The following is a 25,984-nucleotide window of genomic DNA, read 5'->3' on the forward strand; positions in this document are numbered from 1 at the left end:
GCAAAAGCACGCTGGTATTTCCTAGAGAGGCTCTGGGTTTTGCTTTTGCTTTTGTTTTTGTTTTTGTTTTTGTTTTTGTTTTTTTAAGTTGTTGTTTGTTTGTTTTTACTTTCATCTGTTTTAAAGTTTCCATGGTAGCATGGTAGAATGTGGTCTATTGAGCAGTCAGAAAGCCTGGGTTTGATTTCTGGTCTGCACTAACCTGCTATGTGCTCCTGTGCATTCCGATTTACCTCACTGAGGCCGTTTCTTCATGAGGAGAAACTCAATGAGGAAATTTGTGTTAAATCAGATTAATTATCAAGAGTTGCAGTATTATATAAAGCCAACGGAAGCAAGGCTGTTTTGGTTGAATTTGGAGAGGAACCATGGAGGCACATCCTTTCTTGCCCATCTGCATGGCCTGAGAATAACCTTCATATGCTCTCCAAGGAACTCTAGGATTCCTATGTAGAAAGTAGCCAGAAAATGATCAGTCTTGATGGTTTCAAAGATCTCAAACTCTACCATTCAATAGTTCTATACCTGTAAAAATAAGTAAATGTGTAAAGGAATTCTTGAATTCCCTTGCAAAATACCCTTTACCCCAAGATATGGAAAACAACCATAAAATACCTTGTTGTAGCTTTTAGTTTTGTTAATTCCAAGCAAACCTTACAATAAAAAGACTTCTCCTGTCAGTAAAGTGAGCAAATAACAACTAACATTTATTGAGTGCTTACTATATGCCACTCACTGTTCTAAGCATATTGCATGTATTAACTTATTTAATCCTCCTAATAACCCTAAGTCCTATTATTATCTCCAATTTTTCAAATTCAAAACCAAAGCAGAGAAGCAAGTAACTTGCCCAAGGTTGTTTAGTAAGTGGCAGAACAAGCTTTGAACCCAGCAGTATGATTCAGACCCTATACTCAGATTCCCATATAAAATGTTATCCACTGTAATATCAAATCATATACAATTTTCTTGATGGAATCATAGAAAGATAAAATAGTGGAGTTGGAATGACTTAGGGATCAATGCATCCAGATCCTTCATTTTATAAATGAACAAAATGAGGCCAATTTAAGAAGGGAAAAAAATAATCTCTTAATCTCTTGGTTCAGCTGAAAGTTCCACTGTTTTTTGTAAGGTTTCTCAAAATGATTTATATAAGAATTTGTACCTTAAAGACATTAAAAAAAAAAAAACAGGTATTGGCCAGGCACATTGACTCACACCTATAATTCCAGCACTTCAGGAGGCCGAGGAAAGAGGATTACTTGAGGCCAGGAGCTCAAGACCAGCTTGGGCAACAAAGCAAGACCCCAACTCTATAATAAATTACAAATTAGCTGAGTGTGGCGGCGCAAGCCTGTAGTCCCAGCTACTCAGGAGGCTGAAGCAGAAGGGTCGGTGAAGGCCACAGTGCACCATGATCACACCACCATATTCCAGCCTGGGTGACAGAGTGAGACCTTGTCTCTAAAAAAAATAATAAAAATTTTAAGAATTTGAAAATTAAAAAAAACAGGTATCAACTCAGACAAACAGAAGCTTTAAGGCTTAGAGTAAATGATCATTAGTTTAGAAGGTTATTAATGCTCTGTTGCGAATTTTTTATTTAAATTATGCAATTTAGCACTAGAAAGACACTTTGAAAATAGCAACATCCAGAGTTCCGCATTGTTCGTTCAGTTATCACAAAGTAAACAGCTGTAGCAAGGGAATAAGACGTAGCAGGCTGTGCAGTTCTGAACAATTATCGTTAAAATGCCTAAGGCCAAGAATTTTTCAGCCACCCAAGAAGTATAATAATTTTCTCGAAGTTCAAAGCCAGGGATGTATATATGAATTAAGTTCTTACATAAAAAATCTTTTGCAAAAATCTCAAATCCCATACTTCCTCAAGTTAGGATGTTTGACACCATTGAGAACCAACCAAACAACGACTGTTTGGTTCAACCAGAGAACCTAAGAACCAACCATGAAAGCCTCAAGAATCAAGGCATTTCTTACAGGTTTATTTCACACCTGAATTGTAACAAGTTGAGTGTTCCCAGAGGTACTTCTTAAGATATCATAAAAGTAACTTATTTCAAGAGAAAATTACATTTCATTGTAAAGATGAAGTATAATGCTTCTCTAGTTGTTTTCTGTAGAGAGCTGAACATGTCTCAAGATAGATTTGGTAGATTTATTTCAAATATGAAAAATTCAGGAACCCCTCCCCAACCCTCTCCTACTCCCTGGAAAGCATATACTAAAAATATGGCAATTCCAGCATTTTCTCCTGAATGTCTAAATGCTCTCTAATAAAAACTAGAAATCAACAAGGCTAAATTCTAGGGATTTTATGAGAACAGAACCAGTTAAGAAAAATAAAAACATTTTTCCCATTAATATAAAACAAAAGATTAACACTTTTGCATGTAAGTTCATTTACAAATAAATTTTTAATAATTAAAGTGCATGAAAAAACATTTTAAAACTTCCAGACATTAATATGGGAAAACAGCCAACTTGCTGTAAACAAAAGAATAATAAATATTCTAAACAAAAATAAAATTCTAAGCCCCCGAACCACTGAACGAACCCCCAACTCTCAGCCAAGGGGATTTCAAAGAAACCTAAAAGACTAGTTCAGGCCATGATGGGAAGGGAGGGTCGGACATGCTTCATTATACTCTCCTCTCTTTGGAATTCAGGCACAACTGACCAGCATTAACATTAAAACAGAGATCTTAAGACTGACAAGACAGACTTTTTGTAGCAATAAGATAGCAATGTGACAGGAGACCCTGAAAGAAATCCAAGTATTTTACTTCAAAATATATTTATTTGATACATTTTGAAATGACCTGGCAAAGCTGTCTGTTGTGAGGAAACTCTCCATTCCGTAGATAATTCTCTCTCCTTTCCAGGTCTTTTCCTGATCCAGGAGATATTCAACTGAGTCTGGCACCGTTTAAGGTCTGATAGGAGATATTTACCACCTATTACTCTTTCTGAAGGCTGCTACCAGAAGGCTTCATCTTCATAACAAGAACCGTGGCCTCCACAACCCTCCTTATCTTAACCCTAAGCATTTCTGTCTTAACTCTTTAGAAAGAAACTTAACTGTTTCAACCAACTGCCAATCAGAAAACCTTTGAATTCAACTATCAGCTGTAAGCCCAACACCCTCCTTGAAGTTGTCCTACCTTTCTGGACCAAATGAACATATACGTTACATACACTGATTGATGTCTGCCTATAAATTCTGTCCCCCTAAACTGTGTAAAATCAAGCTGTAACCCAACCACTGTGTTTGGATACATGTTCTCAGGACCTCCTGAGGCTATGTCATGGGTCATGGTCCTCACATTTGGCTCAGAATAAATGTCTTTAAATATTTTACAGAGATTGGCTTTTTTTTCTTTTTTCTTTCTTTCTTTTTTTTTTTTTTTTTGTTTGTCAACAGCATAGAAACATCCATACTAAACATACCTGGCAGAGGGTCAGTGCATCTCTCCCTTGCTGATGGTTATTCATTCAAACATGAAAGGAGAAAATAACTGGTTTAGTCTTTCTCAGGAACACACACTCTCTTTTTAGAGTCAGACTATTTTCTTCTTCAATGAGTTAAGTTTTACTAGAGACACTTAATAGTATATTTGGAAACTTAAAATGTAATAGTAGTACCTCTTCTTTTCTGATCTTCTGTTTATTCCCTTACCTACCTAAAAAGATCAATCACTTACTAGGATTAACCCAACACTTAGGCTTAGTCAACTGCATGAACATGTTTGGACTCTCAAAATACTATATTTCCCCAATTTTACAACATACTTTTTTTAAACATTTAAAAATTTCTAATATAGTCATTAGTTTAAATTTTTACGTAAAAAGCCTCAAATGCCAGGGAGTGAAGACAGGTGGTTCTCATTGCCTGTGCATTTGCAAGCTTAGAAATGTCTAAAGGAAAGGTATCTTTTCATTCATCCTCCCAGTCCTTTCATTCATCTAACAAACTGCTGTTCACTGAGTGCCTGTTTTGTATCACGCACATTTCTGGGCACAGGGAGTACAGAGTACAATGATAGGCAAGCATCAATGATAGACTCTCAAAGAGTCTCATTCTAGTAGGGAAAGGTAGATGACAAACAATTGAACTGATAAATAAAGAATTTTCAATTGTGATAAATGTTACAAAGAAAGCAAGACAGAAAGATCAGGAAGTGGGGTAAGTCAGGGAGGTTTCTCTGATTAAATAACATGTAAGCAGAAAGCTGAGTGCTGAGCAGTTGCAAGGGCAGTCCCTGTAGAGAAAACAGTAAGTGCAGGGGCCCTGGGGCAAGCTGGCCTGAGCTCAGCAGAATAAGGGAACATGGAGACACCCTGTTGACTCATTTACATGGCTAGCTGAACAAGAAGTTCCATTTAACTTAAATTTGGATTTCTATCTCTTGAACAAAATATCTTTCAAAAGATACATTATGATGCCAGACTAAAGCTAAAAGAGAAAAACGCAGAACTAAAGTCCATTGTTTCTGGTAAAGCAATGGCCCGTTTGGTCCCCATATAGAGATAAAGCTGTTTAAATGCGTCATGGAAAAATAGGCCCACTCTCATGATGAAAGGCTTATAGGGAGCCAAATTCCTTTCCAAAGCTGTTATTGAACAGAGCATCTTTTTTTTTCTTTTTAATGGTTGCAGCACACCAACATGGCACAGGTATACATATGTAACAAACCTGCACATTGTGCACATTTACCCTAGAACTTAAAGTATGATTAAAAAAAAAAAAAAAAGAACAGAGCATCTTAAAGGACTATCTCTATTTCCAGCAGACCTTCAAGAGAAGTTTAAAGGAATATGTAATGTTATAGTCAATTCTAAATTACTAAAAAGGCCAGAAGAGGCAGATTACTGCAAACAGCCTATCTGAGCACTGCAGTACACAATTGTCAAGGATCAAAATCAGCTCAGAGGAATCATAAAACTCCAAGAAGCCTTCGAATCAAACATGAATGGTGACAGTGAAGAAGAAAGAGAAATGTCATCACATCAATAAACGTAGGCTAAGTGAGTAAAGGAAGAAACGTGTGTACATTTCATACAATAAGGTTGTTCCCCTCCCAATCTTGTTATTAAATCCATAGCGTGTCTTACAAACATGGACTCTCAGAATCATAGAAATACCACAGCTCTTTCTCCAGCCTGCTAAAGTGCTTGGAATTTCCACCATTAAGCTCTAGGAAGTTCTGTAAGAACATTTTATCAAGAAATATAACACAGTAACACATCACAATCTGTTTGAAAAATGAGCATGATTTATCTTACCAGCCAGTCCCGGGAAACAGGTCTCTGAAAGAATGGAAGCCTTTCAAATTCTTTTTTTATGGAGATGGCTGGCAGCCAAAGGAGCAGGATTATAGAGACCCCAAACTAGAATGAAGGGATTGAGGGACAAATGAGAAAGGGGAATGTCAAGGCAAATTTTCACAATGGCTTGCACTATTCCAAGTAACAGGAACTAATTTATCTCAGAAACACCGGGCTTACTGCTAAAACCAACATTGCTTTCTAGCTGGTTCCTAATAACACCCATTTCTGGGCTTTCTAACATCCTATTTGGTCATATTAATAGCAGTCTTCACAGAAACATAAATGAAACTAAGAATTGAATATTTATATTTATGATGTAAAATAAAATTACTTTGCCAAGTGTTTCAGCCAAGTGTTGACAGGAAATAAAACAGAATTCACAGGGATAGTGGATTTTCTGACAAGTTTGAGATGTCAGCATCGCAAGCTTTCAGGCAAAGTGCAACAGAAGGAACTGTACTTGTCATTACACCAACTGCCTCCTTCCCAGTGGAGGGTCTTTGTTCCTGGTACTATGACTCACTGGGTCACTAAGGACTTCAGTTGTCCCTCCACCATGGTGAGTCTTGGGTTTCTCCATTCAGTCCAGATAACACCTGTAAAGGATCTGAGGTCCCTAGATAAGAAGCAACATTCAGTAGAATTTGGCATTCACAGGATGATGAAATTTATGACATCATTATCCCAGTTCTCACGGTTATAATCCACAGAAAGCTTCTCTTTATTCTCAGAACTAGCCCTTGTAGTGGCCTTGAATATGCAAACATTACCCTTTAGTAATGTTTGAAGCAGAATTTGAAAATCTGAAACATGATTCAAAGCTACCCTATAATAACTAAGCTGCCATAGTTACCTAAGGCTGCTTCCCAATATGTTTTCTATGAATCTGCCTTTCCAATAGAGCACAGTGCAGGGAAAAGGGGAGGGGGCAATTGTACAAAAGACACAAAAGGTCCAATTTTAGTTTGGCCCATGACTGCCATGCCCTGGAATTCTGTACAGTCTCAGAAAGAGAGTGTCACTGATTATTAAAAATACATAATTTCTTTTTATTTTTTTAATTTTTAGAAACATGGGTCTTACTATGTTGCCCAGGATAGACTCAGACTCCCGGACTCAAAGGACCCTTCCCTCTCAGCCTCCGGAGTAGCTGGGACTGCAGACGCATGCTAATTAAGAATCAACAACCAGGGGCCAGGCGCGATGGCTCACGCCTGTAATCCCAGCACTTTGGGAGGCCAAGGCGGGTGGATCACGAGGTCAGGAGAATCGAGACCATCCTGGCTAACACGGCGAAACCCCGTCTCTACTAAAAATACAAAAAATTAGCCGGGCCTGGTGGCGGGCGCCTGTAGTCCCAGCTACTCGGGAGGCTGAGGCAGGAGAATGGCGTGAACCCGGGAGGCGGAGCTTGCAGTGAGCCGAGATCGCGCCACTGCACTCCAGCCTGGGCGACAGAGCAAGACGACGTCTCAAAAAAAAAAAAAAAAAAAGAAAGAAAAGAATCAACAACCAATCAACTGTTGCTGATTCTTGATTAAGAAAGGCTCATGAAATATGTTTGAGCTCAGCAGGGTCTCCTCTCACTTGTCATACGTGGTGCTCTCTTTCATCAGGTTCTTCCTGCTCCCCCCATCTGGGCAAGCACATCTTTTTTACTGCATGGTACAGGGATACAGGCTGCAAGCACAGTCTCACGGAAACCGTTTAATTCCAAGAGGTCATGTGTGCTCATTTTACATAGTTCATGACCCATAAACCCCAGCATTGGTGTCAAAATGGCACGTAACTTAGGAACTCTCCAAAAATATTTCACATAATCAGAATTCCTTTTTCATCTAATAAGGAGACATATTTTTTCTCCTAAGTGTCTACTAAATGTTAATAAATATTCTCTTCTTTAAAGAGTTCTGTCCATCTTGACAAGGCCTATAGCTCAAATTAAATCTCCTTCAAGGCTTTTCAGCATTCTATATCTCTTTGGTTTCAACTTATTCAACAAATCTCCCCAAATTGTATTTCTCCTTTTTTTCATAAGAAGGCATTCCATCTATACTCTCTCCTTCTCTTCTATTCTTTCCTTCTGATTCACCAAGAAAATTGTCATTGGTCTTGTCCATGTGTTACATAATAGAAGGAGAAAAGGCAAGGGTACAGCCCAACACAGCGCTGATTTAGAAGGTGGAAAGGACAGTAAAGACCGCCTGGTGGTGGGAGTGGCAATTCACAAGCCCAGCAGTAGAATCATGGAAAGTGGAGTTCGAACATAATCCAGGGCTACAGACCACTCCTGCATCTGACTGCTATTACCTTGTCACAAATCCTGGCAGGCAAGCTGACAAAGCAGTTACATCAGGACAGTTGGCAGTGGCAGGTATGAACGTGGCCCCTCGGGCTTGTCACTCCTCTTTACTGCACTCCCAGTTCACGACACCAGACAGCAAGACATGAGCCAGACAGGGGCAGTGGAAGCTGCAGGAGGATTGAAGTCATGGAGCCAGAGATGAGAGGAAACAGGCCAACTCTGTTTACAAAGGAGCACCAGCGGGAGAGTGGTGTGAGGATTAACATTCCATGCAGGGTCTTTCAGATACATGATCTTCTTCTGTCAGCTCAACTGAAACCCAGGAGGTTTACTGAAGGTGAAACCAAGACCCTTCTACCTCTGAAGCCGCATTCTGTCTAAGGTCCGTGTTTGGCTGTTTTGAGAGGCTGGGAGACAGGACACCAAAAGAGTACCTGTCTCACAGGATCTTTCCTGAGAGGAATGGTCTAGTAAGACTGGTCCTTATGGGCTTTGGAGTAACGCAGGCTTAATGCCACTGGCGACTCTGCCCCTTTTGGTTGTGGAAACTGGGCAAATGCCTCAAGCTTCTGAACCTTCATATAAAAAGCATATATAAGCATATAGCAAGTACTTGATAAATGTCATTTTAGACCCTGTCATTTCTGCTAGCCCTGGACTCCAGCAAGGTCCATTTACAATGGATAGCTGACTATCCATTGTTTGAATGTTGATAGCACATTTGTGAACAAGAAGAGAGGACAAATAACAAGAGGTTGGGAACTGGAAGAAATTCCAGCCATCGGTTTTAAAAGATGAGGACCAGTCTTCAGAGAGGCCACTAGTGACACTCTGCTCTAAACTTCTTTTTGCCAAAAAAGTGCCACCCTCCATCCAGCCCCCACCCCCATCTCTGCAAGTCCTTACTGGCGAGAGGAGGATACTTTTCTAATTAAAAACCTGTGATATATGGCCTGACAAGTATTCTTAAATGTAATTAAGGGGACCATAGTACAGAATATTTCCATCCGGTTCTAGTTTAGCCAATCTAGTAAATGATCCAAAGGGTCCCGTGCTTAGAGGGCAGTTAAGACAGTAAAAACGCCCTAAGACTGCTCCCTGCACAGCACCTGCACCCCCACTGCCCAGGGGGCTGCATCCATCTCCACATGACTCACCCTCCCTGTGCAACGCCTGGGGGTAGGGAGGGAAGCGCCAGTATTATCAGCCATCAGCACCCAGGGGTGAACTGATTATCAGGACAACTAAAAACACACCTAATAAAGCCTTGGAGACACATGGCAAGCACCGTGATGGACTAGAAGCGATTTCTAAGCTGAAATGCTGCTTTGAATGCAATGTCAGCTGGATGCTTGGTGAGCAGAAATAGACAAGGGGAAATGGAGCAAGCGCGGCATAGGGGTGAGTGCTGTTCTGATTCCTAAGTTTACCTAAGACTGGGGCCACGGGGTCGGGTGTCCCCTGGGAGCTACGTCTCATGCAGCCTGGGGTCCAGAGCTGGCAGGAACAATGGAGATGGGGACTAAAGGCTGTCACCGCTGCTTTTTCTCGAAATGCCCGTCCGGGTCCTGTCTGGGGCTCCCGCCTACGCGCTCATCACGTGCACAGCCCAGACTTTTCAGAGCCGGCCCAAGGCCTGCGGGCCCGGGCGCCAGGGTGGTTTTTAGGGTTTTCTTTCTTTCTTATTTCCCTTCGTCTTCTCCACAGTTGATGATTTTCTGCAGAAAAACAACTGCGAAAAAGAACCTATTTCATTTCCAGTTCCCATCACCGCGATTTCCACATGGATGTGACGTGACCCCAGCTTCCGAAATGCCCAGGTGACTCACGCGGGGACACCCCGGGGCGGGGCGAGGGAGTTTCTCCGGGCGCCTGCAGGGACCGGGCGGGGCGGGGCAGCGGGGCGGGGCAGGGAAAGGGGGCGGGGCGGGGCCCGGAGGCCCGGTCGGGCGGAGGCCGCTCGCGCCCCTCGCCCCCCTGCGCCCTCTGGCGGCCGGCTGGACGCACTTCGCAGCCCGACCCAGAGAGTCACGTGACTTTGGAAAGTCCCGTGGAAATCCCCGGGCCTACGACCCGCATACAACTGAAACGGGGCAAAGCAGACTGCGCAGTCTGCAGTCTTCGTGGCGGGCCAAGCGAGCTTGGAGCCCGCGGGGGAGGAGCGGTGAGAGCGGCCGCCAAGAGAGATCACACCCCCAGCCGACCCCGCCAGCGAGCGAGCCCGACCCCGGGCGTCCATGGAGCGTCGCCTCCGCCCGGTCCCTGCCCCGACCCCCGCCTGCGGCGCGCTCCTGCCTTGACCAGGACTTGGGACTTTGCGAAAGGATCGCGGGGCCCGGAGAGGTAACCGCCGCGCCTCCCGGAGAGGTAACCGCCGCGCCTCCCCGTGCCGTCTGCCTCGGGCTCACCGCAGTCAAGGGCTGCGGGTGCATGTTGGGCAGCGACCCCCGGGCTGGCACCGTCTACCTGGCGTTGGTTTTGCAGCGCTCCTGGACTGGGAGTTTGTTGGACGTTTCTGTCTGGGTTTTGAAGTGCTGGGAGTTGAGGTCACCGCTGCAGAGGTTGGAGTGACAGCCCTGGATACCTCCAGCCAGCTGTTCCTTTCAGATAATGCACGGAACTTAAGCTGCAGCTGACTGGTGAAGAGGCGCCCCTCGGGCCCTCCGATCGGGTGGTCGTTGGCGCTTTGCTCCTTTCGTGTCTTTTTTGGAGCCAAGCGTTGCATGCTCATGGCCACGTAGACCTTGCAGAAGCGCTGCGGCTTTTTCCCAAATTGTGCAGGACCAGCCCGACGGGGCGTAGGGTACCGCAGTGGCCGCCAGCCCGGCGGAGGTGGGGGGCTTCAGTCCCAGAGACAGCTTCCCAGACGCTCACGGGTCCTTGCAGGGGGCTGGGGTCCTGGCGCGGGGTTCAGCTTTTCCAGTAGCAGCAGTGTAAGAGAAGTATGCATGTAGACGTGGGTCGCTGGCCCCTGCTCCAGCCCCTACCCCACGGTTAGACTGTCTTTGTCAGCTGGAGTCGTCCCACATCCTGCCACCTGGCCTCTCAGGAAAGCAGTGGCATTAAGTAAGGAAGGAGCTTAACTCTTTTTGAGCCCGCTTTGTTTTCGGTTCTCCTCGCCTCAGATCTTCTTGCCTTGGAAAGCCAGTCTGGTCAAGTGTCTCAGGGTAGCATTTTGGCAGAACCATTGTTAATTAAAGGGGCTTCTGGACCGCAACCTTAATGTACCAGATTATTGAGCAGCCAATGAATGCCTCATTCTCATTGTTCAAGGTGCTGCTTTGATTTTTTTTCAATTCTTTGTACTATTTTTGATTTTTTGGAGAGGCACATCCCCAAATTTGGATGAGGTATTTGTTGATAAATAATTCATCAATTTCCACAATGCAGACAAAAATGTCTGCCCAGAGTGGAAAAATAAAACAAGGGGGAGAAGAGTTTGAGTAACGGAGAAGTTCTGTGGAATCCTAGTGACAAAAGTTGAGAAACTACCTTTAAATAAGACAGTGAGGTAACCAATGTTAAAAAAAAAAAAAAAGTTAAGGGTAATATTGCATTGTTTGCCACTTTATAATGTATCTGAAACATTTGTTCTTTAATCTTAAGCGTAGAGAGGTCCAAGAACTGGAAGTTTGGGCAGTGGGTTTTGATTTCTAAGGAGGCAGTTTTACAGGCTGTGCAAGGCTAACCCTACCAATGAGATCACACTGGCATATCCGATATTGACATTTGCATGTCTTGCCTATGGTTTACAGCTCTCACTATTTTAGATCTTTGGTGAAAAATCTTTAGATTCAGAAGAGAAAAATAAAAGAGTCAGGCAAGCAAAAAGAGATAACACCTCGTTTGTTTAAAATCTTCCTACTGCCCATCTCTTTCCATCTGATTGTGGCAGGCACTGTAGCCACAGGTTTGGTGTTGTGGGATTGCAAGGGGCAGATATTGAAAGACCTGGCTCCTAGGCAAAACTTTGCCCCTGAATGGCTGTGGGATCTGAGCAGTGCCTGTAACTCCATTGCCTTAGCTGCAGACTAAGGTGGTAGTGTAATTTCAGGGAAGGGAATAAGGTCATCTTTGACTTTTAGTCCCATCATCAAGCATGGTGATTGGCCTTCAGTAGGTGGTCAGGTAGTGCTTGTTGGGTGGATGGGTGGATGGATGGATAGATGGATGGATGGATGGATGGATGGATGGATGGATGGATGGATAGATGGTATTGTGAAAGAGACTTTTGCTGTGCCACAAAGGAAAGGTATATGTGTTATTTGTATCCTACTATGATTTTGCCCAATTCCACCTGTAGAGGACGTCTGACATCAAAAGAGAGCACCATCTGATCCAGAGAATGACTCCCCCTATGCCTTTCCCAGCAATCAGATTAAGAATCCCAATCTAAAACTATCACCAGAAAACTCCTCAGGAGAAACCATGGGTCATCTAGTCCAACCTCTCTCCTTTGAGTGGGCCACAAGAATTTAGACCACCTTATCAATGGTGTTAAGAGAGTCTAGACCCACACAGAAGTAGCTACCCTAAAATCTAGGTTTCTTCTCCTCCCTCTTCCATAGGTTTAACATTTTTATTAACTGGAAAGTTGCCCTGGCAAATAAGATGTTGCAGGAATGGAATTAACAATCACTGTGAAATTTCCTAGGGAATGTCTTTGTGCTCTGAAAACTTCTTCATCTTCTTGGAAATTAGGAAGTGTGGCCAGACACCCTACTAAGGGCTAGTAAATCACAGCTGGCTTTTTACAGTGTTCCACACTGGAGAGATCCTACATCATGTTAATTTGCATCATCCTGCGCTGTTGGCATGGGTTGTAGATGCTGGTCTTTGCCACCTTTCCTCCTTCATTTGCCAGAGTGGCCTCCTGGTGGAAACTTCTTTCCTTGTCTACTTCTAGACTTTCATTCCTTCTACTAGTTGATTATGCTTAAAGATTTCAGGGTGAAAAGCCAGGCAGACTTGCCTCTGTGTTGGTACCTGGAGGGTGATGATAAAATTTCATTGGCAGTTGAGTTAAAATGATTGAGCTCCAATATCTGTTCTTAGAAGTATAGAATTTATTGTTCTATTATTATTTTGCGGTTTTTCATTTTTTGTTTTCATAGAGACCTAGGTCTCACCGTGTTGCCCAGGCTAGTCTCAAACTCCTGAGCTTAAGTGATCCTCCTACCTCGAACTCCCAAAGTGCCAGGATTAAAGGCATGAGCCACCATGCCTAGCCTATTGTTAGTCTGTTTCTTATTCTGATATGAAGTCCGGTGGGGAGGTTCTGAAGGAATGCTGACTGCTCTTAAAATTGCAAAGCATCTTGCTGGAGATGGACTTTTTTTATTGATTAGAAAACATTCGGTTTTAACTCTTTATAAACATCAGAATAAACTTCATGAATAAACACTTTATAAATACTTCTCTTTGGGGCTAAAGAGGAAACACCAACCAGCAGCCTAAGTGACAGCATAAAATTGCAAGATTTTTCATAAAGTATTTTAGTGTCCTTCCAGCATAGGGAGGGAGTGATAACTCAAGGGTTTGCCCAAGAGCAGGAGTGCTTGGTGGTGGTCTGAGGGGAGGAGCTACAGACTTGTCAGGGCTACTTTGAGCCCTTAACTGGCATCCAGTACTCCCCATATCCAGTGCTGTTCAGGGTGGCCTCAGAATGAAACGGGAGCTTAAGTTGGTTTTGAGGAGCAGTACCTGTTGCTGACAGACAGGGTTGGCTCCCTGACAAACATTACTGAAAACACGGGTTATTCCCCTCCTCCTCAGTACCCACTCTCTGCCTTCCTTCTCTTGTTTAGGCTAATCTTTTAAAGTGATGTAACTTAAAACAGTCCAGTGTGAGTTAATCTCTGGGGCCAGCTAGTATCCCGGGAGTAGAGGTGCTAAGATCTTTTGCCTACAGATCAGGGTAATGACAAGATCACACACTGGGGTTTCCTGCAGGCAGCTGTAGAGGAGTCGTATTAAAGTCAGGCTAATAGAATGGCTTTTTTTTTTTCCTTTCCTTTTCAGGTGTTGGAGAGCACAATGGCTGAACAAGTCCTTCCTCAGGCTTTGTATTTGAGCAATATGCGGAAAGCTGTGAAGATACGGGAGAGAACTCCAGAAGACATTTTTAAACCTACTAATGGGATCATTCATCATTTTAAAACCATGCACCGATACACACTGGAAATGTTCAGAACTTGCCAGTTTTGTCCTCAGTTTCGGGAGATCATCCACAAAGCCCTCATCGACAGAAACATCCAGGCTACCCTGGAAAGCCAGAAGAAACTCAACTGGTGTCGAGAAGTCCGGAAGCTTGTGGCGCTGAAAACGAACGGTAAGACTTGTTCTGTTGTGTTTCTTTTGCCTGGGTGATAGCTCCCGCCTGCTGGATCCCCATTCATGAAGCTTTAATAGCACAAGCCCAAACTCAAATCAGTCTTGAGATTTAGTATTGAGACCTTTATATAGAATCTCTATTCGGGGTATGTGATAATAGCAGACTTGTTTTGTGAATCTATTTATTAAGGATATTTTCTGATTGTGTATATTGCAGAGCACATTGAGGCTTGGAGAATGCATTTGTAAACACTATACCTCCATTAGGTGATTTGTTTATAATTCTTGCAAATGTTTAATCATCTGTAAAATACCCTTCTCTGGCCCGTAATGGAAATGTTAAAAGCCTTTAAGTTCAAAAGGAAAGCACGGTGTGAAAACTGGTAGTACATTTGTTTCCCACTGTCATTAGAAAATGCTTGTGATGTTCTTACGCTTCTTGAATTGGTAGCATTTTATGGGTTAACCAGTGAATGGCTGTTGAAGACATGAAGAACTTCTTTTGTCTCCTCCTCCTCTCTGACCTAGGTTCTATTGCCTATGCCCTGCAAGGTGAAATAGACAGATAGCTGAGATTTTTAGCATGAATTTTAGACTTCACCTTCATTATTTTTAGGGGTTCTTAGTCACTGAATTCCTTCCTGTCTGTGCTGTTCTGCCAATGGCCTTTACCACTAGTAGCTATTTCCTATTCCAAGCTTTACTGTTTTGTTTTTTAATCATTTCCCTTGGGTAAGAATATGTGCATCAACAGGAATGTCAGAGCATACTGTTTCATGCAGGCACAAAATTCTACTCTATGGATGTGCATAATTATGACAATAAGGAAGTTGACTGTACAAGATCAATTAAATGCTCATAGTCTACATAAGAGCAGGAATCTCAGGTCCTTATATCTGTGACAGTCCCAAACCATCCTAATAGAAATAATATGTCCAAGGGCAGAAAATCCTTGTTGACAATGATTACGATAAGAACACTAACTTAATTAACTTCATTCAAAAGCCAAGTACATTAACTTTGGCTTTTTTTGACTTGGGTAACTTAGAGTGATTGGTGGACATGGGTTTTTAAATTTTGATTCTGGGGGCTCTTGTACATTACCCCAACATCTTGCCTAGATTTATGAAACACTGATTCTTAGAAACATAGATAGAAAGAAAACTGGGGATAGCTACTATCTGCATTGTTCTTGGCATTAAATTAAGTGATACATAGAGGTAGGTAATTATGTGAAGTCATCATCACGGGGTTTATGTGCCTGACAATTTGTGGTTTTAATCATCTCCCATTTGTTACCAAAAAGAGATGGAGTCAACTTTGGGGGAGTTGGAAACAAAGATTCTGCTGAATTAAAAATGTGGTAGAAAGAGGAACACCTTATTAAGAGAATTAGCTGACTTTTAGCTTTATTTCCTTAAGAAAGGAAATGCTCTATTTCCACTAGAAAAAAAAAAAGGAATATAAATAGGAAACACTTATTTTGTAAACATGTCATTTAAATCAACAAGGAGCCACACTACAAATAAAACTACAAAAGCAGGTGCATTTTGGTAACATTTTCTGGGAAATCATTTTTAGACTCAGAATCCTTTTGTTTCTTCACTTTCAAGAAAACTCCTTAAGATTCTAAAAAAGGAAGAAAAGATATTTAGGGAGGGAGGAAAACAAATGACTTTTTCTTTGATTTTAATTAGCACCTTTTAAAAAAAAATTAATCCTTCCCCTGATAGGAGGGTTCTTCAAAGGCAATATCTGTTTGGGGAGGGGGTGATTCACAAGTTTGCATTTGAGGATATGAGACTGCGGTGAATGAGGAAGGGAGTAGGTGGCATAAAATTGAAACTTCATGTGAAAAATTCCAGCGTCTATTGGCTGCAGCGATTTCACTTGTATAATGAGTAGCCCTATTCCAGCTCACCCTGACCACACCCACTTGGAAAGTCCAGGGTGCACTTCGCAGTTTAAATGTCTACACACCAGAACAAAAAGTACAATAGCTGTTGCTCAATTGCTAGTCAAATAACTTAGCACTGGGGAATTCCAGATGTTACTTAGGGAATTTTATACTGGTGCATCTCAATAAAGAACTGAAAGTAAGCACAAGAAGAAAAAAAGCCTTATCTTTGCTCTAGATTTTGCAAAGGGGAAATTTCAACAGAATGCAATCATTGCTACACGTCTGCCAAGACACAAGGCTTGGGCGATCTTTTTTGTTCATTTGTTTGAATACTTAGCTAGTTTTTCTAAATGTATAAATTGAAGGAATACTGGCTGCAGAAGTATATTTGAGGGTTTTTTGGTTTCTTTACAGTTTGACTGTAATTACAATTTGATAAAATTTCAAATAGCTTTATCGCCCTACTTATAGAGTAATGTAAGAAACAATTTAACTTTTCTTTATAAAAATTATTTTGCACTTGCCAAAGGAGATTAAGGAGTTAACTTTTTTTTGTTTTAAACATTCCCCCAAAATATTTATTGTTTGGGGGTTGAAAAAAAATGCAGCCCATTGAATTGTGAGTTTTAAAATGGAAAGGTCACAGATTAATGGCATACAATTAAACCTGTTTTTTTGTTTGTTTTTCTTCTCAAAATGTTAGCCCTAAACACTGAGTTATTTTCAAATTTAGACACCCAGGTGCTTTTTAACTTTTGTACTTTACAGTTACTAACAAGCAGGTTTGCATAAGGCATTTTTGAGAGCCGGACTAGCAGGCCATAGGTAATTCAGTGTTGTCAACACGACTTTACACACCAGGAGAGGAAACTCCCAGGGCCCAAAGGCTAAAGTGGAACGGTCAAGTCATTTGCCATTGAGTCATAGCCAGACCATCCCTGTCTAGCAAGCCATGCCTGCTTCCTGGTTTGTGCATGTTGCCCTGTGTGCTCCTCCTTAGAACTAGAGACCAGCAATGCCAGTGCCTTCACCAGCAAATCAAGGTATGGTAGGAAGGGATAGGGCTTTAGAGATCATCACTTACTGCCCTCATTTCACAAGAGGAAAAATGCCCAGAGAACTTAAGGAATTTCCCCCAGGTCACCTAAACTAGGTAGGAGCAGAGTTAAGCTAGAACCAAGGTCCCCTGGCTCCTTTGCAGTTGGTGTCATTCATTAAAAAGAAGAATAAAAAGAACTCTTTTTTTCTTAAAGCTGTCATCATCTTGTGAAATATCAGTTTGCCCTTGACTAGGAAATTAAATCAAATTAAACCATTCAGTCCCCTAGAATAGCAGTAGGGCTGGTTTATTCTGAAAACCTTTGCTGGGTCTTACATGCAGATAACTTGACTTTCCTTCTCTTCTCCTCCTTTCTGTCCTCAGGTGACGGCAATTGCCTCATGCATGCCACTTCTCAGTACATGTGGGGTGTTCAGGACACAGACTTGGTACTGAGGAAGGTGCTGTTCAGCACGCTCAAGGAAACAGACACACGCAACTTTAAATTCCGCTGGCAACTGGAGTCTCTCAAATCTCAGGAATTTGTTGAAACGGGGCTTTGCTATGATACTCGGGTATGTTTTTCCCCCTAATTATCTACTAACAGAGCTCCATGGTGGGCATAGGGTACCCCTGGGCGAGTCCCTGCCCTCTGGTAGCATCTGATGGACTAGGTCACATGAATTTGGCTAAGCGAAGCATACTCAATGGAAAACACCAGAAACCTCCAGTGGGACTCACCCAAGGCTTTTGCCCTGCTTTTGGTTAGCAGATTCCCAGCTGTGGATCTGTTCCTGTAGCAGCGAGTCTTTTGATCATGGCCTTTTCCACTGGTGTTTTGTTGTTTTTCAGTTTGATTGCCCTTAGCTTTGCTGAGCCAGCCAGTAAGATTAAGACACGTGCCTCACCATCCTCAGTCACAAGTTTGGAATTTTTGTGAACATTTGGATAAGGGGCTGCAATATGATACCTCATCAGGGATTTTTTTTTTAAAGCAGGTGCTGTCCCCGTCCTCCCCAACTTTTGAGTTTGCCTTGTAGTGGAAAAAAGTAAAGGAAGAAAACCGAAATGGGGAAAAAAGGGTGATCATTTGAATGATGGTTTCATGAAAGGGGAAAAATAAGCTGAGTTATATAAATGAATAATTGTAGAGTGATGTCAGAATGACTTTTTAGTAAAGGGAGTACAGGGTACATTCAAGCTTTTTTTTCACCCTGCTCCCCTTAGAACTGGAATGATGAATGGGACAATCTTATCAAAATGGCTTCCACAGACACACCCATGGCCCGAAGTGGACTTCAGTACAACTCACTGGAAGAAATACACATATTTGTCCTTTGCAACATCCTCAGAAGGCCAATCATTGTCATTTCAGGTGAGATGCCTGCAGATCACGGATCTGTACTTAAATGCTTTCAGCCTTATGCCTTGGCTCTTGGAGAAAACCACACTGCCAAAGTTCAGGTAACAGAGTTCAATGGAATTTGATGAAAGTCACCTAAGGGCCTCATTTTCCTTTCTCTTTCTTTGAACAGACAAAATGCTAAGAAGTTTGGAATCAGGTTCCAATTTCGCCCCTTTGAAAGTGGGTGGAATTTACTTGCCTCTCCATTGGCCTGCCCAGGAATGCTACAGATACCCCATTGTTCTCGGCTATGACAGCCATCATTTTGTACCCTTGGTGACCCTGAAGGACAGTGGGCCTGGTGAGAAAACTGCATTAATTCACATTTATAACTAGACACTGAAACATCAGGGTTTTCCTTTTTGCTTCTTATTAAAACAGTCTTATTTAAGTATATTATTTTTATTTAAATATATTGTTCTGTGACTTGCTTGGTTAGTAAGAGTAATGCAGTAGCAGTAATCATAATACCCTCATTATCTTTTTGAATATGACTTGGAAAGTACTTTCATACATGATAAATTAAGGCGCACAGTGCTCTTAATACAGTGCCTGGTATGGAGCAAGTAAATGCCTGTCAGGTTAGTTTTTTTCTTTTTGAGACAGGGTTTCCCTCCATTGTCCAGGCTGGAGTGCAGTGGCACAATCATGGCTCATTGCAGCCTCAACCCCCTGTGCTCAAGCAGTCTCCCGCTTTGGCCTCTCAAAGTTACAGGCACGAGCCACCATGCCTGGCCTGTTAGCTGTTATTTTAATAGCTTCATGTGGAATAAGCACTGTGCTTTGGAAATATTATTTTATTGCATTTTTATCCTTTTAGCATTCTTGTGAGATGTAGGCCTTGGTAGCCTTATTTTACATATTAGACAGTTAAAGCTCAGAGAGGTCAAGTAACCTGCCTAATGCCACACAGCTTGATAGTGACAAAGCCAGGATTCAAACTCAGGTCAGTCTGATTCTAAAGCCTGGGACTTTAACCAATAAGATCCACCACCTCCAGGCTGGTTAATATTATGTGAGTTTCCTGGAAACAGTGCATTTTTATATTAGATTGTAGCACATTTTGTTTTCCCATTTGGGTTTAACTGTGGCTAAGAATACTTTTCTGTTTTGTAAGTTATATCTTTTATACATTTTCAAAATGAGATCTACTTACCTATGGCCTTGTTTAGTAGAATACTGTTTTACTTATGTATTATTTTTTTTCCTTAGAAATCCGAGCTGTTCCACTTGTTAACAGAGACCGAGGAAGATTTGAAGACTTAAAAGTTCACTTTTTGACAGATCCTGAAAATGAGATGAAGGAGAAGCTCTTAAAAGAGTACTTAATGGTGATAGAAATCCCCGTCCAAGGCTGGGACCATGGCACAACTCATCTCATCAATGCCGCAAAGTAAGCAGTTTATGTTCAGCTCTCTCCTGTGTCATCTGTAACTGTCTTTAACCTCAGCCACCTGAGTTGCTGCCACCCTGAAGCTCAACAGTAGAGTGATTTGCAGCCAGTTTCTGCCAATGGGAAACAAATTCAGAGTCTTGTGCGTGGTTAGAGAGGATTATGTAAGGCAGTACTAACTTGGGTTTCAAATCGAAACATGTCATTTATCCATAATGATTTTCCTGGATATCTGGATCCCAAAAGTCAGAATTGCAGAATTATGGGTTTTCAAAGTGCATTTACATCAAGGATAGTTGTTGTTTCTTGTTTTTGTATTTTAATTACTCTGGTACATATTAAAAAGACTAGTGAAAACACTTGGAAACAAAAGCCTTTCTCTCTTGGCTTCTTGGTAAGAACAGGCACATCAGACATAGAGGGAGCTGTAGAATTGTTTATGTTGCAGCTCATGATTCTGCCACATGGAAATGGGAGGAAAGCCCCAGAATACCCATTGTGCAGGTATCCGGTCTTTAAACATTGGCTTTATGTTTAAAGAGATGCCTGTTTCTGAGCACTTGAAATGCGCTACAGATGACAAGGAAGCCGTAAGAGAATCTGTCTCTCAATGTGGAGATTAGCAAATTACAGAGTCAACAGTAAATAGACAAGTGCCTTTGAGTGTGTCTGCGTCTTAGTTACTCATGGCTGCTAATGCTGGTGGAGACCAGACACAAGTTTAAAGTTAGTAACAGCAAAATACCCAACCTGAGGTTCCAAAGTAGTTTGTACTATAAAGTAGACTAGTCCCAAACCAATGGCCTGAGTAATATTTTACTCAGAATTTGATCTCTGAGAAATTGGAAAGTCAACTGATTTTTCTTAGCCCTTGTTTTAGAACTATCTATAATTTTTGGATGGACCAAGATTGATTAAATGAAACTGTGATTTTAAAAATAAGGAAGTCTTAGCAAACTAACTGACATCATTCTTGACTCGAACATGTTGGGAAATGTGTCAGATCATGTTGCGTGAGAAGTGTGAGCTCTTCATCACAGGCCTGCATTTCAGTGAATGGTTCTACAATTCTTGCCATAATCCACATTCTAAAACTTTGTTCTATGAGCTAATGATGTAAAATCTTGTGTGTGATTTTGTGTATTCTCATACATATTTTTTCCTTTTGGTCTTCAGGTTGGATGAAGCTAACTTACCAAAAGAAATCAATCTGGTAGATGATTACTTTGAACTTGTTCAGCATGAGTACAAGAAATGGCAGGAAAACAGCGAGCAGGGGAGGAGAGAGGGGCACGCCCAGAATCCCATGGAACCTTCCCTGCCCCAGCTTTCTCTCATGGATGTAAAATGTGAAACGCCCAACTGCCCCTTCTTCATGTCTGTGAACACCCAGCCTTTATGCCATGAGTGCTCGGAGAGGCGGCAAAAGAATCAAAACAAACTCCCAAAGCTGAACTCCAAGCCGGGCCCTGAGGGGCTCCCTGGCATGGCGCTCGGGGCCTCTCGGGGAGAAGCCTATGAGCCCTTGGCGTGGAACCCCGAGGAGTCCACTGGGGGGCCTCATTCGGCCCCACCGACAGCACCCAGCCCTTTTCTGTTCAGTGAGACCACTGCCATGAAGTGCAGGAGCCCCGGCTGCCCCTTCACACTGAATGTGCAGCACAACGGATTTTGTGAACGTTGCCACAACGCCCGGCAACTTCACGCCAGCCACGCCCCAGACCACACAAGGCACTTGCATCCCGGGAAGTGCCAAGCCTGCCTCCAGGATGTCACCAGGACATTTAATGGGATCTGCAGTACTTGCTTCAAAAGGACTACAGCAGAGGCCACCTCCAGCCTCAGCACCAGCCTCCCTCCTTCCTGTCACCAGCGTTCCAAGTCAGATCCCTCGCAGCTCATCCGGAGCCCCTCCCCGCATTCTTGCCACAGAGCTGGAAACGACGCCCCTGCTGGCTGCCTGTCTCAAGCTGCACGGACTCCTGGGGACAGGACGGGGACGAGCAAGTGCAGAAAAGCCGGCTGCGTGTATTTTGGGACTCCAGAAAACAAGGGCTTTTGCACACTGTGTTTCATCGAGTACAGAGAAAACAAACGTGAGTGAAATGGTTGACTTCCTAACACAGCGGCTACTGTCCAGAAGGGGTTTTGTTCCTGACCTTTAAGAAAAGCCCACGTAGGCAGTCAGGCAGAACGGTCAGGACCTACCGTGCTTTTCTACCGGCTTGTGCAGGGGACAGTCACGGTGGCCCTGCCAGCCGCCCATGGAGGCAAAAGGCACTGCGTAATTACAGCAGCTCCTAATATCACATTCCAAAAACCAGAGTGCCCTGTAGACAGAGCTCATGGGATGTGCTTTTACTAGACCATTCAGGTCTGGCATATCTAAGAGAGTCTAAGTTTAAACTAGACTTATTTTGCAACTTAGATATAATAGAACAATCTTAAAATCTGAAGAGTAGTAACTGGAGAGAAGGAAGTCTCTGTTGACACTGTAAGGAAACAGATGTGGTTTTGGAAATCTCTCATTCGAAAGAAGGGTGATCAGGTAATGCCTGCTCTTTGCCTGTTCCTGTGACCAATCAGTGCATCAAGTTCAAAATGAGAGATTGGTAAAGCCAAAGATGTTTCCATAATAGGGATGTTATTTCTTTTGCTGAATTTATAGACTTAAATATATACATATATATATTTCTATACGTTTAAGGCTGGCCTAATCTGTATTTGGAACCCATTTATTTCTCTAATGTCAGCATCTCTGTATCAGTGGGGTGACCCCTATGTGGTACTAACTAGCATCCATTCTCATGTAGATTTTGCCGCTGCCTCAGGGAAAGTCAGTCCCACAGCGTCCAGGTTCCAGAACACCATTCCGTGCCTGGGGAGGGAATGCGGCACCCTTGGAAGCACCATGTTTGAAGGATACTGCCAGAAGTGTTTCATTGAAGCTCAGAATCAGAGATTTCATGAGGCCAAAAGGACAGAAGAGCAACTGGTGAGACATTATGAGGAGCTTTCCCTCCCTCCCGTGTGTCCGATGCTTTTTGCTGGAGCGTTTTCTTCCGACAGTGACAAGCAGGCTTTCCTCTCTGCCAGGTTCTGTCTCCTCATGATAAAGGATTAATTCAGAACCTGAAGGGGAATGTCCATGTCACTGTGGCTCCCCAGGTCCGAAATGCTACCTCCGATTTTCATGCTCCAAGTATGCTTTCAAATTTATTTTAAAAACAAAGAAACACAGCCATTGCATAAAACTTCTTCAAGCCTCCAAAAAGCCAGATGGTGACAGAGGCTTCTTTGATTTGTAAGAGAAGCACAGACATCTAAAAAGCAGCCCTTCTTAAATAATCCTTTATCATAAGGAGCAAACAGACAGAGCTTCCCAGGGGCTTCCACTTAATGGCACGTCAGAAAAGCCAGCTTTGACAGATAGGTGTGTCTCCTGTTGCTCACAGAATGGTAGGGAAGCTATGTAAGAACAGTGGTTTTTGGTCCCAACAGAAGAGAGCCAGGGAAAGTTTGCAGGCCAACTTAGGCTTGGCGGTTTTCCTCAGCCTCCCTGGGGGCCAAGTCAGCTTTCCTTGAGACTGGAAAGAAACATCCTACGAGAGCTCTGGCTCATAGACTGCAATGCTCTCCTGTTCCCTTGCTCAAGCAGGTAAAGCTCTTTGTAGACTCCACACTCTCCAATGAGATTTCATTATGCTTTCCCTAAGAAATGTGAGCAATAGTTTCCTGACTTTTTAATGATCTGCCTGTTCTTTCCACTCAGAGATCGAGCCAGCGCAGAGATGTGCCTCGAACCACACAAAGCACCTCAAGGCCCAAGTGCGCCCGGGCCTCCTGCAAGAACATCCTGGCCTGCCGCAGCGAGGAGCTCTGCATGGAGTGCCAGCATCCCAACCAGAGGATGGGCCCCGGGGCCCACCGGGGTGAGCCTGCCCCCGAAGACCCCCCCAAGCAGCGCTGCCGGGCCCCCGCCTGTGATCATTTTGGCAATGCCAAGTGCAACGGCTACTGCAACGAATGCTTTCAGTTCAAGCAGATGTATGGCTAACCGGAAACAGGCGGGTCACCTCCTGCAAGAAGTGGGGCCTCGAGCTGTCAGTCATCATGGTGCTATCCTCTGAACCCCTCAGCTGCCACTGCAACAGTGGGCTTAAGGGTGTCTGAGCAGGAGAGGAAAGATAAGCTCTTCGTGGTGCCCACGATGCTCAGGTTTGGTAACCCGGGAGTGTTCCCAGGTGGCCTTAGAAAGCAAAGCTTGTAACTGGCAAGGGATGATGTCAGATTCAGCCCAAGGTTCCTCCTCTCCTACCAAGCAGGAGGCCAGGAACTTCTTTGGACTTGGAAGGTGTGCGGGGACTGGCCGAGGCCCCTGCACCCTGCCCATCAGGACTGCTTCATCGTCTTGGCTGAGAAAGGGAAAAGACACACAAGTCGGGTGGGTTGGAGAAGCCAGAGCCATTCCACCTCCCCTCCCCCAGCATCTCTCAGAGATGTGAAGCCAGATCCTCATGGCAGCGAGGCCCTCTGCAAGAAGCTCAAGGAAGCTCAGGGAAAATGGACGTATTCAGAGAGTGTTTGTAGTTCATGGTTTTTCCCTACCTGCCCGGTTCCTTTCCTGAGGACCTGGCAGATAATGCAGAACCATCCATGGACTGTGATTCTGAGGCTGCTGAGACTGAACATGTTCACATTGACAGAAAAACAAGCTGCTCTTTATAATATGCACCTTTTAAAAAATTAGAATATTTTAGTGGGAAGACGTGTAACTCTTTGGGTTATTACTGTCTTTACTTCTAAAGAAGTTAGCTTGAACTGAGGAGTAAAAGTGTGTACATATATAATATACCCTTACATTATGTATGAGGGATTTTTTTAAATTATATTGAAATGCTGCCCTAGAAGTATAATAGGAAGACTAAATAATAATAACCTGTTTTCTGGTTGTTGTTGGGGCATGAGCTTGTGTATACACTGCTTGCATAAACTCAACCAGCTGCCTTTTTAAAGGGAGCTCTAGTCCTTTTTGTGTAATTCACTTTATTTATTACAAACTTCAAGATTATTTAAGTGAAGATATTTCTTCAGCTCTTGGGAAAATGCCACAGTGTTCTCCTGAGAGAACATCCTTGCTTTGAGTCAGGTTGTGGGCAAGTTCCTGACCACAGGGAGTAAATTGGCCTCTTTGATACACTTTTGCTTGCCTCCCCAGGAAAGAAGGAATTGCATCCAAGGTATACATACATATTCATCGATGTTTCATGCTTCTCCTTATGAAACTCCAGCTATGTAATAAAAAACTATACTCTGTGTTCTGTTAATGCCTCTGAGTGTCCTACCTCCTTGGAGATGAGATAGGGAAGGAACAGGGATGAGACTGGCGATGGTCACAGGGAAAGATGTGGCCTTTTGTGATGGTTTTATTTTCTGTTAACACTGTGTCCTGGGGGGGCTGGGAAGTCCCCTGCATGCCATGGTACCCTGGTATTGGGACAGCAAAAGCCAGTAACCATGAGTATGAGGAAATCTCTTTCTGTTGCTGGCTTACAGTTTCTCTGTGTGCTTTGTGGTTGCTGTCATATTTGCTCTAGAAAAAAAAAAAAAGGAGGGGAAATGCATTTTCCCCAGAGATAAAGGCTGCCATTTTGGGGGTCTGTACTTATGGCCTGAAAATATTTGTGATCCATAACTCTATACAGCCTTTACTCAAACTATTAGGCACACTTTCCCCTTAGAGCTCGCTAAGTTTTTCCCAGACAAATCTTTATAATTTCTTTCCAAAGATACCAAATAAACTTCAGTGTTTTCATCTAATTCTCTTAAAGTTGATATCTTAATATTTTGTGTTGATCATTATTTCCATTCTTAATGTGAAAAAAATGTAATTATTTATACTTATTATAAAAAGTATTTGAAATTTGCACATTTAATTGTCCCTAATAGAAAACCACCTATTCTTTGTTGGATTTCTTCAAGTTTTTCTAAATAAATGTAACTTTTCACAAGAGTCAACATTAAAAAATAAATTATTTAAGAACAGATTGTGATGTTTTCAATTGATGAATGCTGAAAGAAAAAGAAAGGCTCGGATATTAAGACTGTGCTTCCTAAGCAGCTTTATTTTGAGGTGCACCTGAGCAATGCACACATCTCTCATCCATGGTAGCAAGGCAGCTTTTCATAAATAACTGTATGAGGTCCAGGCCCAGTCCTCAAGCACAAGCCCCCGCTTGACAATGAAGACACTCTTC

At 42.9% G+C, this 25,984-nt stretch overlaps 1 protein-coding gene and 1 long non-coding RNA gene across 8 annotated transcripts; one reads left to right on the forward strand and one right to left on the reverse strand.

The window, feature by feature from the left end:
- Nucleotides 1-2,399: 2,399 nt before the first annotated feature.
- On the reverse strand, nt 2,400-9,325 carry LOC129534373 (uncharacterized). The gene is made up of 5 exons (XR_008680955.2): nt 9,088-9,325; nt 7,663-7,876; nt 5,308-5,412; nt 3,472-3,501; nt 2,400-2,957 (listed from the first exon to the last, which is right to left on the reverse strand). It is a non-coding gene; the product is annotated as an uncharacterized lncRNA (long non-coding RNA).
- Nucleotides 7,776-25,772, forward strand: TNFAIP3 (TNF alpha induced protein 3). Of its 7 annotated transcripts, XM_055391207.2 has the most exons (10): nt 7,776-9,058; nt 9,365-9,477; nt 13,679-13,988; nt 17,314-17,504; nt 18,157-18,304; nt 18,465-18,635; nt 19,547-19,727; nt 20,904-21,823; nt 22,541-22,722; nt 23,500-25,772. In XM_055391207.2, the coding sequence occupies exons 3-10, from the start codon at nt 13,694-13,696 to the stop codon at nt 23,782-23,784; spliced, it is 2,373 nt and encodes a 790-aa protein (XP_055247182.1). In that variant the 5' UTR covers nt 7,776-9,058; nt 9,365-9,477; nt 13,679-13,693; the 3' UTR covers nt 23,785-25,772. The 7 variants fall into 7 exon arrangements, with proteins under 7 accessions (XP_055247182.1, XP_063563961.1, XP_004044791.1 ...); XM_063707891.1 differs by lacking the exon at nt 7,776-9,058 and having other exon boundaries at nt 9,269-9,477; XM_004044743.5 differs by lacking the exons at nt 7,776-9,058; nt 9,365-9,477 and adding an exon at nt 9,664-10,024.
- Nucleotides 25,773-25,984: the final 212 nt, after the last annotated feature.

This window comes from Gorilla gorilla, chromosome 5 (assembly GCF_029281585.2).
Source record: "Gorilla gorilla gorilla isolate KB3781 chromosome 5, NHGRI_mGorGor1-v2.1_pri, whole genome shotgun sequence".
In the NCBI taxonomy this organism is placed as follows: Eukaryota; Metazoa; Chordata; class Mammalia; order Primates; family Hominidae; genus Gorilla; species Gorilla gorilla.